The sequence below is a fragment of the Micrasema longulum genome, unplaced genomic scaffold (assembly GCF_059751315.1).
Source record: "Micrasema longulum isolate JH-2025_06_02 unplaced genomic scaffold, ASM5975131v1 h1tg001591l, whole genome shotgun sequence".
Taxonomy (NCBI): Eukaryota; Metazoa; Arthropoda; class Insecta; order Trichoptera; family Brachycentridae; genus Micrasema; species Micrasema longulum.
Window position 1 is genome coordinate 147,999 of NW_028278773.1, and position 14,913 is coordinate 162,911.

Consider the following 14,913-nt stretch of genomic DNA (forward strand, 5'->3'; position numbering starts at 1 on the left):
CTTATTGTAGCATTATTTTTCTTTTTCATTATAACCTAGCTAAATACTAGTCACTTTATGTTTATGTTAAACTACTACTACTACTACTACCGTCACGCCATTTCTCCGTAGGGGTAGGCAGAGAGAATGGACCGCCACACACGTCTATCCTGGCATACAATCCTAGCCTCTTCCACATTAATACATCTTGTCATACATGCCCTTCGGTTCTGTCTGCTTTTGACATGACCAGACTTAAGATGTTGGTTTATCTGATCATGCCACGTCTTCCTCGGTCGTCCTCGTCTAACGTTGCCGTTCATTTTCGCCATATATACTTGTTTTACCATTCTCTCGTCGTCCATTCGTTCTACGTGACCAAACCATCTCAGAGACCCTTTCTTAATCTTATCAATTATACTTGTCTCAGATTTACACTCTCGCCTGATTTCATCATTCGAAACCCTGTCATACATTGATTTCCCACACATTCGTCTAAGAGATCGCATTTCAACCGCGTTCACTCGGCTTTCATCCTTCCTCTGCCAGTTCCATGTTTCACTTCCATACATAAGTGTTGGGACTAAAACTCCGTTGTGCACTGCCAGTTTAGCTTCGATTGACATATTTTTATTAGAAATTACTGTGCTCAGTGCTCCGTTCATTTTGCTGCCCGCATTCACTCTTCTTTCAACATCTTTTTCTACTCTTCCATCTCTTGAAACGAGCTTCCCAGATACAAAAATTCTTCTACTTGCTCGAGACATTCGTTGTTTACATTTATTATGCAGTCAGTAATCTCACTATCCTCACTATGTTAAATTATTCTCAATTTTAATTAGATATATTTATATTTAGAACATAAGGTTTTCTCACTTCAATTTGTTATCTTTTATTTGTCATCTTATATTTGTATGTTTCTTTTTTAACTTTTTTGCAGTTTAAAAAAAATTTAAAAAATTTACTAATTTGTATAGTTTTAATTATTTAGTTGAATTATATAGTTATATTTTTTATTTATATCCTTACAGAGATGAGGTAGAATTTTTTCAAATTCAGGATTATGGATATTCGAGCGTTTACAGGGCCTATGACCTGTCATTGGCTGGGTTAAGTGGCCACTTTAAGTAGGTACTACAACATTCCCCATTCCGCTTATTAGCGAATATCCACACAGGTAACATTTTTGATTTTTGTATATATGTTAATAATCGAGAAACCATCCACAAGCGAGTTGGAGCGCCATCTATGTATTGATATTGAAGTTAAGTATTTTAGTTATATTTCATATTGTATATTACATAATGAATTGTTCACTGATTATTTCTGTAAAACTTTTTATTGTAAAAGGTTCTTTGAACCGTTGATATATAAATAAATAAATAAATAAATTCAAGTAGCAGGGTGTTTTCAGTTTATTTAGACAAATGTTTATCGCAGGAGGCTAAACTAGCAGTTCACAACGGAGTTCTAGTTCCGACTTTAATGTATGGGAGCGAAGTATGGAATTGGAAAAATAATGATGAAAGTTGGTTGAATGCTGTCGAAATGCGATCCCTCAGGCGAATGTGTGGTAAAACGATGTATGATAGGTGCACAAATGTCGAGATTCGTGAAGTGTGTAAGGCTGAGACATGCATTATTGACAGAATCAAGAAAGGGGTGCTGCTTTGGTGGACATGTAGAGCGAATGGACAGCGAAAGAACGGCTAAAAGGATCTACGATGCAAATGTTGATGGATGCAGAAAACGAGGAAGACCGAGAAAGACATGGCACGATCAAGTCCATCAAATACTTGAAGATGGACATGTCAATAGTAGGAATAATCGGCGTGCGTGCATGAGAAGATGTATGAATGTAGAGGAAGCAAGGTCTGTATGCCAAGATAGAGTGTTATGGCGTTCTATCCTCTCTGCCTACCCCTACGGAGAAACGGCGTGATGGTTTGTAGTTGTTGTCGTTGTTAGACAATAGACCGAATATCCAGTATCCAGCCAAACCACTGTCCGTGTCATCACTAGTTTAAATAGCTTTACAGGTTTACAAGTAAATTAGGGTATTAGAAGCAAACTTATAAATCTTCACCAAAAACTGTACATAAAAACCTACCTACCTAAATAATAGCGTAATTCAAAACCGTCTCTAAATCTTGCGAAACCGATTTCAATGATACTACTTGACACCGCAAACTCAGCATTCTCCATTGAGTCGGTAAAGCATAATAAAATAAGAAATCCCACAATTTTTTTCGCAAATATCTCAGTAATTTCTTCAAGGGATATTCCTAAGTTTGCTTCTCATGCCCTCGAATGTTCAAAATGTGAATAATGCTAAATCTCCATTCATCTGTCGATGAATTAAATTAGTTCACCTTGGTTTTGCAGGCGATGGCAGCTCCCTGCTGCAAGAGTCTGGCCACCACGGCCGTGTGGCCCGACCTGGCCGCACAGTGCAGGGGGGTGAGCCCATCGCGTGTCACCGCACCAATGTTAGCACCTGCGCACAATTAATTGCATAATTCACGAGAGCATTTGTGAAACAAAACTCACATGAGGTCGAGAGTACTCGAATATAAATTCACTCACATGAGGTCAAAAGTACTCGAATACAAATTCACTCACATGAGGTCAAAAGAACTCGAATATAAATTCACTCACATCAGGCCAAAAGTTCTTGAACATAAATTCACTTACAGCAACACAAAGAGGAAGTTCAGGGGATTTTTTTTATTGTTAATTGGAGTTCGCCAAGGTTGCATCCTTGCACCGTTCCTTTTTAGAATCCTTATGGACTTCATCCTTAGAAAGTCAATTCCACTAGATCGAGGAATATCCATCTTCTCCTCCTAAAAACTCTGCGACCTAGAGTATGCCGATGATGGGGTTATAATTAACGATTCAGTCAAGGGTCTTCAGGTCGCCGTAGATAAGCTAAATAGGTACTCCGCATGCATGGGTTTAAAAATTAATATAATAATGGTTTAACTTTGTGAGGAATGAAGTAATAAGAGAACGGACACAGCAAATTCCGGTGACAGCTGTAATCAAGCGGGGGCGATACGGTTGGCTAGGCCATGTGCTGCGGATGCCTCCTGAGAGCCTTAACCACGCTTGCCTACTTTACAAGGCATCAGGTTCTCGAAGTCCTGAACGTCGGCAGTTTATGTCAGAACTTCGGGACGAGAATCTGACTTGGGAGGACGCAAAGGAGTTGGGAGCCGATAGAGATGCATGGAGGCTCTTTGTGGATACCATATGCTATAACTAGGGAGCGAACAAGGAATGATGGTGAAGATGAGTAAATAATTAATCATGTTGATTAAAATTGATGTTGCAGTTTATTGTATCATAAAATTCAGAATAGCCCAGAAACTGCATATCTAACAGAAGGCAACTAAACTACTCTTAAAGGTGTATTTTTACATTTTGACCCATTAGTTTCTTTATAGATGTCGCTCAGTACGCAACTCCCGATTTGAATTCAACTATGCCGCGTTGCGTCGTTTTAAAGTGCAGAAATACTGCTGGATCTTAGAAAAACAGGATAGGATCACATTTCATGTGTAAGTAGCAAATGCAAATGCAAATTTCCAGTACGGGAAATACAAGGGGAGTCACCATTGTCGATGAGCATGTCCACCATGCCCGCCTGCCCCCACTTGGAGGCGACGTGCAGCGGCGTGATGGAGTGCTTGGCGGCGTGGTTGACGTCCGCGCCGCGCGCGCGCAGCACGCCCGCCACGCCCGTGTTGCCGTAGTGCGCCGCGATGTGCAGCGGCGTGAAGCCCGACTTGCTGCACGCGTCCGGATTGTGGTCGTTCTGGAAAAGGAGATAATTTAGAAAAAAAAAAAAATTTTATACATTTTTAATGAAAATCTATGAAATGAAAAAATTTTAATTTTTACTTGTTAGTAGCATAAAAAATATTTTTATATTTTTAATTTTGAATTCCCGCAAAAACGGTCATTCCATCGGCCACGCCCCTAATACGTCAAGACTCATGTTTATTTGTTCCTGACCATTCAAATTCGTTTAGAACATTGTAACGATTCTTGACCTTAACCACGCTTGCCTACTTTACAAGGCATCAGGTTCTCGACGTCCTGGACGACCACTGCTGACCGTCAGAACTACGGGACGCAAACCTGACTTAGGAGAATGCACAGGAACTGGCAGCCGACAGACATGCCTGGAAGAACTTCATGGACACCATGTGCTCCTAAGGGTTCATTCTCAGGTCAATAAAACGGTAAATGCTAGTTTATCCCATCTCAGACGCAACTAAAGCTTTTGTTAATGCTTATGAAGTTTCGTGTCTAGATTACTGCAATGGAATATACGCAAATCTCCCAAAATAACAAACTGATAAACTGCATTCTGTTTTAAATGCAGCAGCGAGGCTTATTACGGGAGTAAAAATATATTCTCACATCTCACAACATCTTCGAGATTTCCAGCAAATGTTTCCTGTATTTAGGCACACCAGCAAAAGCCGCACGCCTGTAATTTAATAATAATAATATTTATATTCACCTCGAGCAGTAGAGTAGCGGCTTTGACGTCGTCTTTCTTGGCCGCAATGTGCAGTGCTGGTAACCGGACTTTCCCTCGTGTGTCCGCCTCAAGCAACTCGGCGACCACGCGATCGTGACCTTGTTGCATGGCGACCGCCAGTGGTGTGAAGCCATCCTGGACAAGGACATATCGAAAGGTCAGTCAATAAAGTTTTGGAATTTGTACAGGGGTACCACAGGGGACACAAATAGTTCCCTACACTATTTCTTTTTTTTTTTTAATTTGTAGTTTTGTATTTTTAATTCTGCTTTTTACCGAACGGTGCATTGGACTCAACATTGGCCCATTTATTGAATTACATGAAGACAGTTCCAAAACAAGAAAAAATTGGCTTTAATCTCTTCTTCCGCGGAGTCGGGCCCACGGTGACGAGGATCGTGACCACCGAGCTCACGGTCGACTCTCGGCGGAAGACTGAGCATGGCCAGGGACAGGACTCACCTCGGTGGCCAGGGCCTGGCTGGCCCCGTTGGCGATGAGCAGCCGCACGCAGGAGTCGTGGCCCTCCTGCGCGGCCATGTACAGCGGCGTGAAGCCCGCGCCGCTCTGCGCGTCCGCCGCGGCCCCGGCGCCCAGCAGCGCGCGCGCCGCCGCTTCCTGGCCCGCCAGCGCCGCAATATGTAGGGCGGTGTTGCCTGGAATCACATGAATATTCTTACATTTAGGTCGATTGATGTCAAAGAAGCCCAATGTGTCTGGGTATTGTATTGTATTAATTTTAATAAAATTTGAACATCTAGTTATACCTTAACTAATAAACAAAATAAATATATAAAAATAATTTTAAACACAAAACATTGTTATGAAATTTAGACGCTTTCAGATGACACTCTATATCCATATGGATGTTTGTTTTTAACAAGAGTCATCGGCATCTCAGGAAACGATGCTATAGATCCAGCATCCCTAATCTCTGCAGGCAACTCATAAAACATATTTTTTTAAATAAAATAAAATAACAGAAATTATAACAAAAAAAAAATTTTAGGCCAATGAAGAAGTTAAGCGTCTTTTTAAAAAAAAATTGTTAATAGACTGTTAAACTATTGACTATTTGACTACATAACCGAGCATCGCAAGCAACTAAACTGGCTCAGTATCAGGCATAGAAGAAACATTCACATCCTATCACTTCTTCACAGTATTTTAAATAATCCCACTTCGCCTGTTTATCTGAGAGAGCTCATCCAACCTCTTTCACAACACGGACTATCTCTTCGTTCTAGTAACGAGAGAACCCTTTTAATACCCTGTCATCGCTCTAATTTTCTTGCCTCCTCTTTCATAGTAGTAGCCGCTCGATTGTGGAATAATCTACCGACTAATGTTAGAGACGCCCCTTCTTTATTTACATTCAAGTCAAGATTGAAATGTCACTATATAAATATTTAAATTGTTCCTTTATCCTTCTTCTTTCCTTCCCATCCCCTCTCCTCTCTTCATAGTATAGTGTTAATTTTTTTTCATATATTTTTATTTTGTTAATCTTTGTTTTTAATTTTTGTATAAAATTGTAAGATTCAATGTGTCCATATATTTTTAATTTTCTCAAACTGAACGGTTTGGGTAGGTAGGGATAAATTGCCTTAAGGCAATATGCCCGCCCTTATATGTATATTTATTGTATATGTATATAAAGTGTCAAATAAATAAACTAAGACAAAAAAATATATTTTTTTTACATATTGTATGATCATTTTTTAAAGTTTTGTATGTCTGAAATAACTCCGCGTGTGACGTCAGAGGTTGTTCTTCCTATTGGTTCGTTTACAGTAAGCTAACCGGATATCCTTCACAGCTCTCACATCATTGGTTGGTTCGTATGAACCAGTGACGTCAATCGAAGTAGTGCGTTTTTATTAAAATATATTTATTTATTTTTTTCGTACATTTTCAAGAAACTTTGCTGTACAATTTAATGCTTTAATTTTTACGCGCGCAAGAAAACATTTTTTGTATCCAATTTCCCGTAGGGCTGAAGTTCCTCATTTTAGTTTTCTATACATTACTAAATACAATGTACCAAAAAAATGGGGTTACCTTTCTTGGTGGCTGCATCTACCAGAGCTCCTCTGGCGAGGAGTTCCTTCACCACCTCCACGTGGCCATCCTTGGCAGCCAAATGCAAGGCATTCAAGCCATTCTGTAAAAAAAATAACCGTTTATTATTTATTTATTTATACTTTTTTACTTTTACATTGTTTGTATTTTTTTTAAATATTGAATAATGTCCTGGGTATATAAATAATAAACTGGGGTGTCCCGTGCCCAGGGAAACATTTTACAAAATGTGAAACATGCCTAAGATTAGCTATTTAACAAAGTTAACATAATAATAACAATATAAAAAAACGTAAAAAAAACCCTGGCAATACTAGACTCTCTTAAATTAACTAAATTGCAAGAACGAAGAACATCGACCGATCTTTCGACTTTATATAAAATAATAAAACCGATGTTTGATACCCCTGATCTACTGAAGTTGATTTTATTCTATGTACCACCTAGGTTAAGCAGAACATCTACAATATTTTACTGTCAAAATTGTCAAACGGTAGCTCAATATAACTCACCTATTGTTAGATTACAGAATACCGGGAATGAATATGCATCACATTTTGATATATTTAGTTTATTTCTGCCTAACTTAAAAAATAAAGTGACCAACATATTTTTATCAAAAAGAGCAAATCATCTTCAGGAGATTGGGTTGGAATAGTAATAATTTGATTGATTAATGTATTTTGTTATTGTATAATTTCTTTAAAATATGTATATATTTCAAGTTATTTATAAGTCAATAAATTAGAACTAAATATTAAAAAATGCAAAATAATGTCATTTCATAGAACAAAACAACCAATTTCCTTCGAGTACCTATTAGAAAACTCCAAAATTGATGTAGTCAAGTCCATCAGAGATTTAGGAGTTGTTTTGGACTATAAACTGACATACAACGAGCATATAGATAATACAGTAAATAAATCACTGAAATTACTTGGCTTCATTAACAGAATATCCTCTGATTTTACTCATGTCCGTACAATCAAAACTCTTTATTGCTCAACTGTTCGCCCTCTTCTTGAATATGCCTCAGTGGTCTGGTCTCCATTCTATGTCAATCGCATAAATCACATTGAATCAGTCCAACATCGCTTGCTTCGAAAAATAGCGTGGATGCTTGGACTAGAGAGAGATAATTATTCTTATGCTGAAATAGAGTCAATGTTAAATATTTCTAGTCTACAAAAACGTAGAACTAATATTGACTCCATTTATATGTTCGGCATACTAAATGGTATAATCGATGTTCCATCATTACTGGGACAAGTAAAATTCAATATTCCGACCCGTAGATTGAGAAACAATGAAGTACTGTTCATCGATCAGCATAGAACAAACTATGGCCTAAATTCTCCAATGACCCGCCTTTGTCGTATTGTTAACTCAAGACAAGATCTGGACTTTTTTGGTTTAAGTTTACAACGATTTAAACGAGCACTAAATAAATAGTCCAGATCTTGTCTCGATGTCCCTTATGTTTGTCAATGCTTCTTTCTTTTTTTTAAAATGTTTTAAACTATTCTTTTATTGTAATATTTAAACCTTATAAATTGTATACATGGACAATGTCCGTTAATAAATAAATAAATAAATAATGTGTACAGTACGATTATTTTTATGTATCATACTCGATTTTTTTATTTTTTTATTTTTTTATTTTTAAGCACTCTTTATACCACATATATGTAAATGGCAGAAATGCCGTATATAAATAAATAAATAAATACGCAAGACGAATCCTAAAATCTTCAACAAACTACTACAAACTAGATTTTTAACCTTCGAAATCCGCATAAGATTCTGGTCATTCATTCTAAAATGGAAAAAGCGTTTTATGGGCCCCGGTGAAAGACATAACTGATCATTTTGAAATATTGAACAATTATTCATTTCGTCTCCCCATTCAGATACGTTTATTATATCCGCCTGAAGAGTACGAAAATCATCCAAAGTTTCAACCCTCAAGAAAAGCTTCAAGTCTTAAGCGAATAATAAAAAACGCGAATTGACTACAACTTTTTGAATACCATTGATAAAAATAGAAAACAGCAATGGGCCCGGGTCGGATCCTTGGGGAACACCTGAGTATGGATGTAAAACTACGTAATTTTACAAAAAGGCGCGGTAAAATACCGTAATTTAACAGCCGACCGAGATGCCCGGAGAATCTTTGTGAACACCATATGCTCCAACTAGGTAGCGGACATGGGATGATGACGATGATGATGACTTTAGATTGGTCAACTATCAATAATAAACAGTTAAAAAAAATATATTAAAAATAATGCTTCACAAAAATCGCACTTTTCCCTCTAGAAGCTAAACTTTTAGACCTAAGACAAATATATTGTTTCCAATGTTTAAAATATACATTAAAGAACCAAAATTTATTTACAAGTAATTCAAATAGATCAAGTCAAAGAAGGAATCGTGTGTTAGAAATACCACATTGTAAAACGAGACTTGCACAGAGACATGCATATTTTATAGGCCCAAAATTGTTTAATTATTTTTTACTGATAATATTTCATTGATCCCAAACCTTCTTTTAAAAAACACGCACTATCCTGGATTCAAACTAAAGATATGAACTCTTTTTTTCTATGATATATTTTGTTGCCCTTTAATAATAAGGAATATTTTTATGTTTTTTTTTTTATACTTTTCTTTCCTTTTTTAATTACTATAAAAAAATACCATATAATCTTATACAGAATATTTTATTTTCTCTTTCTTACGTTACACAAAAATATTATAACTGTACATTATTTATTATAGGAGCAAAAATTCATCAACATTTTCTTGTATACCCACGAACAGGCCATGCCTTTGTGGGATTTTTCGTTTACTATTTTTACTTTTAATATGTATTTCATTGCTATGTAATTATGCTTTATTTTTTGAATACTCTGTTTTACCTCTTATGTGTATTGTAAAAAAAAAAATAGTAAAAAGTTGGTGCAAATACCGCTTTTCCGCTAATTTGATAAAACGTATTTGATGTTCAAACGTGTATCTTAGAAAGTGTTGGTCCGAAGAAAAAAAAATATTACGATTTTTAAGCTAATTTTATTTTCTTAGACTTTCGTATATTTTTTTCTATAGGGACATAGTTATACGCAAAAAACTGTTTTTTTTCTTTCAAAATGCCTGCATGAGCGGTGGGCGTTCGAGGTCACAAACTTAAGGTTTTACTAAAGACCCTATCTATGCCCAATGATCCTGTTAAGTTTCAAAACATTTCAACATTTTTTAACAAAAAAATTACATACCGAATGGCCTTGAACGTCTCATACTTATAATAAATCTCGACAACCACCTGATGGATCTAAACCTGGTGTTCACTGTCATGTAACGTGTCCTAAAATAAAGGTACTCGTATTCGTTATATCTTCGAAAAATAAAAATTAGTACGTCATATTCGTTTTTTACCGAAAATTACCGTATTTTGACAAAATCTGGTAAAATACCGTATTTTACCGAAATCTGGAAAATTACCGTAAAATACCGTATTTTTGCGAAAATCTGGTAAAATACCGTGTTTTACCGAAATCTGGAAAATTACCGTAAAATACCGTATTTTTGCCAAAATCTGGTAAAATACCGTATTCTACCGAAATCTGGAAAATTACTGCAAAACACCGTATTTTGCCAAAATCTGGTAAAATACCGTATTTAACCGAAATCTGGAAAATTACCGTAAAATATCATATTTTCGCCAAAATCTGGTAAAATACCGTATTCTACCGAAATATGGAAAATTACTGCAAAATACCGTATTTTGCCAAAATCTGGTAAAATACCGTATTTAACCGAAATCTGGAAAATTACCGTAAAATATCATATTTTTTGCCAAAATCTGGTAAAATACCGTATTTTACCGAAATCTGGAAAATTACCGTAAAATACCGTATTTTACCAAAATCTGGTAAAATTACCGTAAAATACCGGGTTATTTTACCGCTTATCATCTCTACACCTGAGTAAGTACTAAAAAAAATGATGAAAACAAGCCAAGTGTAACGTATTGATTTCGGTTTCGGAGGTAGGTTATGTATGGAATTGAAACATAGAACTGGCAGAGGAGGGGATAAAAGCCAAACGAACGCGGTCGAAATGCGATCGCTTAGACGAATGTGTGCGAAATCAATGTATGACAGAATGATGAAATCAGGCGAGTGTTAATCTCAGTCAGGTATAATTGATAAGATTAAGAAAGGGTCTCTGAGATGGGTTGGTCATATAGAACGAATGGATGACGAAAGAATAGTAACGTGGGACGAGGACGACCAAGGAAGACGTGGCATGATCAGATAAACCAAAATTTTAAGTCTGGTCATGTCAAAAGCAGGCATGTATGACAAGGTGTATGCCAGGATAGACGTGTGTGTCGGTCCAATATTTCTGCCTATCCCTAGGGGGAAATGGCGTGATGGTATAGTTAATATTGTAAAAACATGTGTATTTTATTGAATAAAGACTCAATAAAAAAAATATAAATTAAAATATACATTGAAACATCAATACATCTCAAATATGTTTCTATTTTGATAAATCTTCAGTTCAAGTGTAACTCAATTCATTTGGAGCCAGCCAAAGAATTTTAAGTGCCAGCTAATGGACAGTGCACGGTTTAAACTTGACTTTTGTGAAACGTGAGAGAAAATCACTCGCTGAACTGCCGGGTAAAGGTTGACTAGTAACCATCGACGAGTCGAGCGTGGAAATAGATCAAACATTATGGTCCAGATAAATTTATTCCAATGGCAATTGAAGCACCAGTTTCCGGCAAATTCTATGGCATTGAGGTAAAGAGGTACATGTCTCTAAGATTGGATATCTTCATATATATAATTCTTCTGTACGTGTGATGTCACTGAACTGATTCTAAACGTCTTAACCGATTTGCGTGCGGTTTGTTGCATAATAAGGAGCTTTGCGCTGCGATGTTCGTAAATCTTAAAATTTTAAATCTAAATCAGTAAAAAAAAAAGTTATGAGCATAAATCTTTTATTCATCGACCTACCAGGGTCGTATTCGACAAGAACGCATATAAAAAAAAAGTTTTTTTTTCAATGTTTACAAACAACATTCGCTTTTTGTGGATCTCAATCAGATTCTTTCCTTAAATTCCTTATAATTTCTACCCATTCATTTCTTTTATGGATTTTCAGTAATGATAAAATAATATTAACTGACATTTAATACATTTTTTTAAATCGCATTCCTACGCGAAGTGCACCTCTTATGCTAGAAGAGCAGAGTTCGACATTTGCAAAAAGAATTCTATATTTAAAAATCAATTATTTTATGTATTTGAATTCAACCATAAAAAGTACCTAGGTAGGTCCCTACTTAAATTAAATATATGAATATTAATAATTCATCACGCGTACAGAAGAATTATATAATATACTAGCGGACCCGACAGACGTTGTCCCGCCCGAACGTTGGCTTGCCTGCTATTAGCTTGGGAAAATACTTTTCATTGATAAGTGGGTACTCAGTTACTTGTTTGTGTTTGAATTTCTAAACTAAAAAATATTAATATTCAAATATTGAATTTAAGAAGGTACCTACTTAGGAATTTTTTATAGTTGAGTTCCAAAACATAAAATTATCATTTTTTTTAATACACAATTGTTTTTGCAAATGACAAACTCTGCTCTTCTAACAATAGAGGCGCACTATATTTAGGATTGCGATTTTCAAAAATGTATTAAATGTCAGTTAATATATTTATAAATCATATAACACAAAGTATTTTACAAGTATAATACGTTGAATTACATTCCCAGGAGTTACAACAACTTAATTCGGGACATAAATAATATTAACATATAGAAAATAACACATATTGAGAACAACAAAGAAACAAAGCAAGTTTAGCACCTTTATAACTAAATATAGTACAACAATATATACGCCAAAAACCTTTTCTTACACAAGCAGAATAAATATATATAAAAAACGCTTTTAAGAATAAAAAAGTGGTGAATCTACTAAGGGAGATAAGGTCATTAACATCACATGCCATGCAAAAGCTGCCATAGTGATGATGAGAACATATCCATCTCAGTTAGTAAACATCTGGATGTCAAAGAAATGTCGTATAGTACAATAAACACATGATTATTGAAAACATAATTCGGATATACAAACGTGTAACAGACCAAATCAACAGAGGCGAGGATAGATAGAGAGAAAATAAAAAATACGAAAAACTAAATAGAAAAACCAAATAACTGCTCAGAACGTCAGAGATGAAAGTACTAAAGGCAATCGCAGAGAAACCCAAAAGAGGCAGAATCCAGAGTCAAGAGGTTAGACGGAAAATATAGTTTTAGTATTACCAAAAATCCAGTTAAAAGAAATAAATGGGAAATTCTATTTCCATTCTAGATTACGCTGATGTTTCCATGACTGATTTAAGCTGTGAGCAACTCGTTAAACTTGAACGACTTCAGAATACATGCATAATGACATTTTTGGTCTTAAGAAATATGGCCACATTTATGATTATCGTAGGCAATTGAAAAGGCTCAAAATTAGACAGCGGAGAGACTATCACTCCCTCTCACTTCTGTTCAATGCACTTCATAGTCCTAACGCTCATATACACCTGCGTGAAAAATTTCAACGCTTATCAGTTCATGGTTCTCTTCAATTCTCAAAACACTCTCTTAATACCCATCCACAATTCCTCTTTCTTCTCTAACTCATATAGTGTCCATGCAGCTCGACTATGGAATCATCTCCCGTCCACAATCAAAGATGCTACTACAGTATCTCTGTTTAAATCACGTCTGAAGAAACATCTCCTTTCTCTTCCTTAATCTCTCCTCCTTTCCTATTTTTCCAATTGAGTAATAGTATTGATTTATTGTAATTTATGAACAAATACGTTTATTTCAATTTTTACATATATTTAGCTTTTTAATATTTATTTTCTATTGAATATGTTTTGAAACTTGAATTATAAAAATAAAACTATTATTTTATTGGTTGGTTGGAAGAAATCGCCATTTGGCAATAAGCCCGCCAATGTACTAAATGCAAACTAAATCTGTTATTGGTTCTGAGTTCATACACTATATCTGTTTGTTTACTATAAATATGTAAACTGTAGGTTTCCTAAATAAAATAAAATAGATTTGAAATCAGTCAGTAGAAAAAAAGAAAAATAAGGGATTAGAGTTGTCAACAATGTTTTGAGTATGTCCAAATGCTTGCAGACTGGCTGAATTTTCTCCCTAGGTAATTGTTCATATGTAAATTTATTGCAACGGAGAAGGAAAACATTTTTGAGAAGGGAATATGGGAGTCTAGGCATTTACAGGGCTTATGAAGGTAATATAGAAGTTGTAGAAGAAGATGTAGATGCCTATCTAAAGTGCTTATGAGTGTCATTGGCTGGTTTAAGTGGCCACTTTACACACTGTGTAACCCCCATGCTAAAGGTTTCAGCTATTTTACTTCACAAAAGTCAACAGATGGAAGAGTTGAGTAAATATGGACGTTCAAACATAGGCAGAATGGTGAATGTCCGCTACGTAGTTGGAGCATATGGTGTTCACAAAGATTCTCCGGGCATCTCGGTCGGGTGCCAAATTACGGTATTTTACCGCGCCTTTTGGTACAATTACGTAATTTTACATCCATACTCAGGTGTCCCCCAAGGATCCAACCCGGGCCCATTGCTGTTTTCTATTATTATCAATATTTAAAAAGTTGTAGTCAATTCGCGTTTTCTATTATTCGCTTAAGACTTGAAGCTTTTTTTGAGGATTGAAACTTTGGATGATTTTCGTACTCTTCGGGCGGATGTAATAAACGTATCTGAATGGGGAAGACGAAATAAATTATTATTCAATATTTCAAAATGATCAGTTATGTCTTTCACCAGGGCCCGTAAAACGCTTTTTTCATTTTAGAATGAATGACAGAATCTTATGCGGATTTCGAAGGTTAAAGATCTAGGCATCACTTTTGTGAGTTCCCCCTGACATTTCATGATCAGATCGAAACAGTTTGTAGTAGTTCGTTAAAGATGTTGTGATTCGTCTTGCGTATTGCCAGGGTTTTTGGTAGTACACGAGTACTGAGAATTCTTTATAACTCGTTGGTGCGAAGTAGACTCGAGAGTGGCTACTTAAACCAGCCAATGACAGATAAGCCCTGTAAATGCCTAGACTCCCATATTTTATTCTCAAAAATGTTTTCCCTCTCTGTTGTAACAAATCTAAAAATATTCCTTATTATTAAAGGCAACAAAATATATCACAGAAAAAAA

General features: G+C 35.7%; 1 protein-coding gene across 1 annotated transcript in view; it reads right to left on the reverse strand.

Moving 5' to 3' along the window:
• LOC148274761 (uncharacterized) overlaps positions 1-14,913 on the reverse strand; it is a 125,647-nt gene that overhangs the window by 52,026 nt on the left and 58,708 nt on the right. Inside the window, exons 3-7 of the mRNA XM_088236635.1 lie at positions 6,596-6,698; positions 4,997-5,190; positions 4,514-4,669; positions 3,598-3,799; positions 2,352-2,476 (exon numbers count right to left, since the gene is read on the reverse strand). Coding sequence (XP_088092761.1) covers positions 2,352-2,476; positions 3,598-3,799; positions 4,514-4,669; positions 4,997-5,190; positions 6,596-6,698 — 780 coding nt within the window. The remainder of the gene's footprint in view (positions 1-2,351; positions 2,477-3,597; positions 3,800-4,513; positions 4,670-4,996; positions 5,191-6,595; positions 6,699-14,913) is intronic.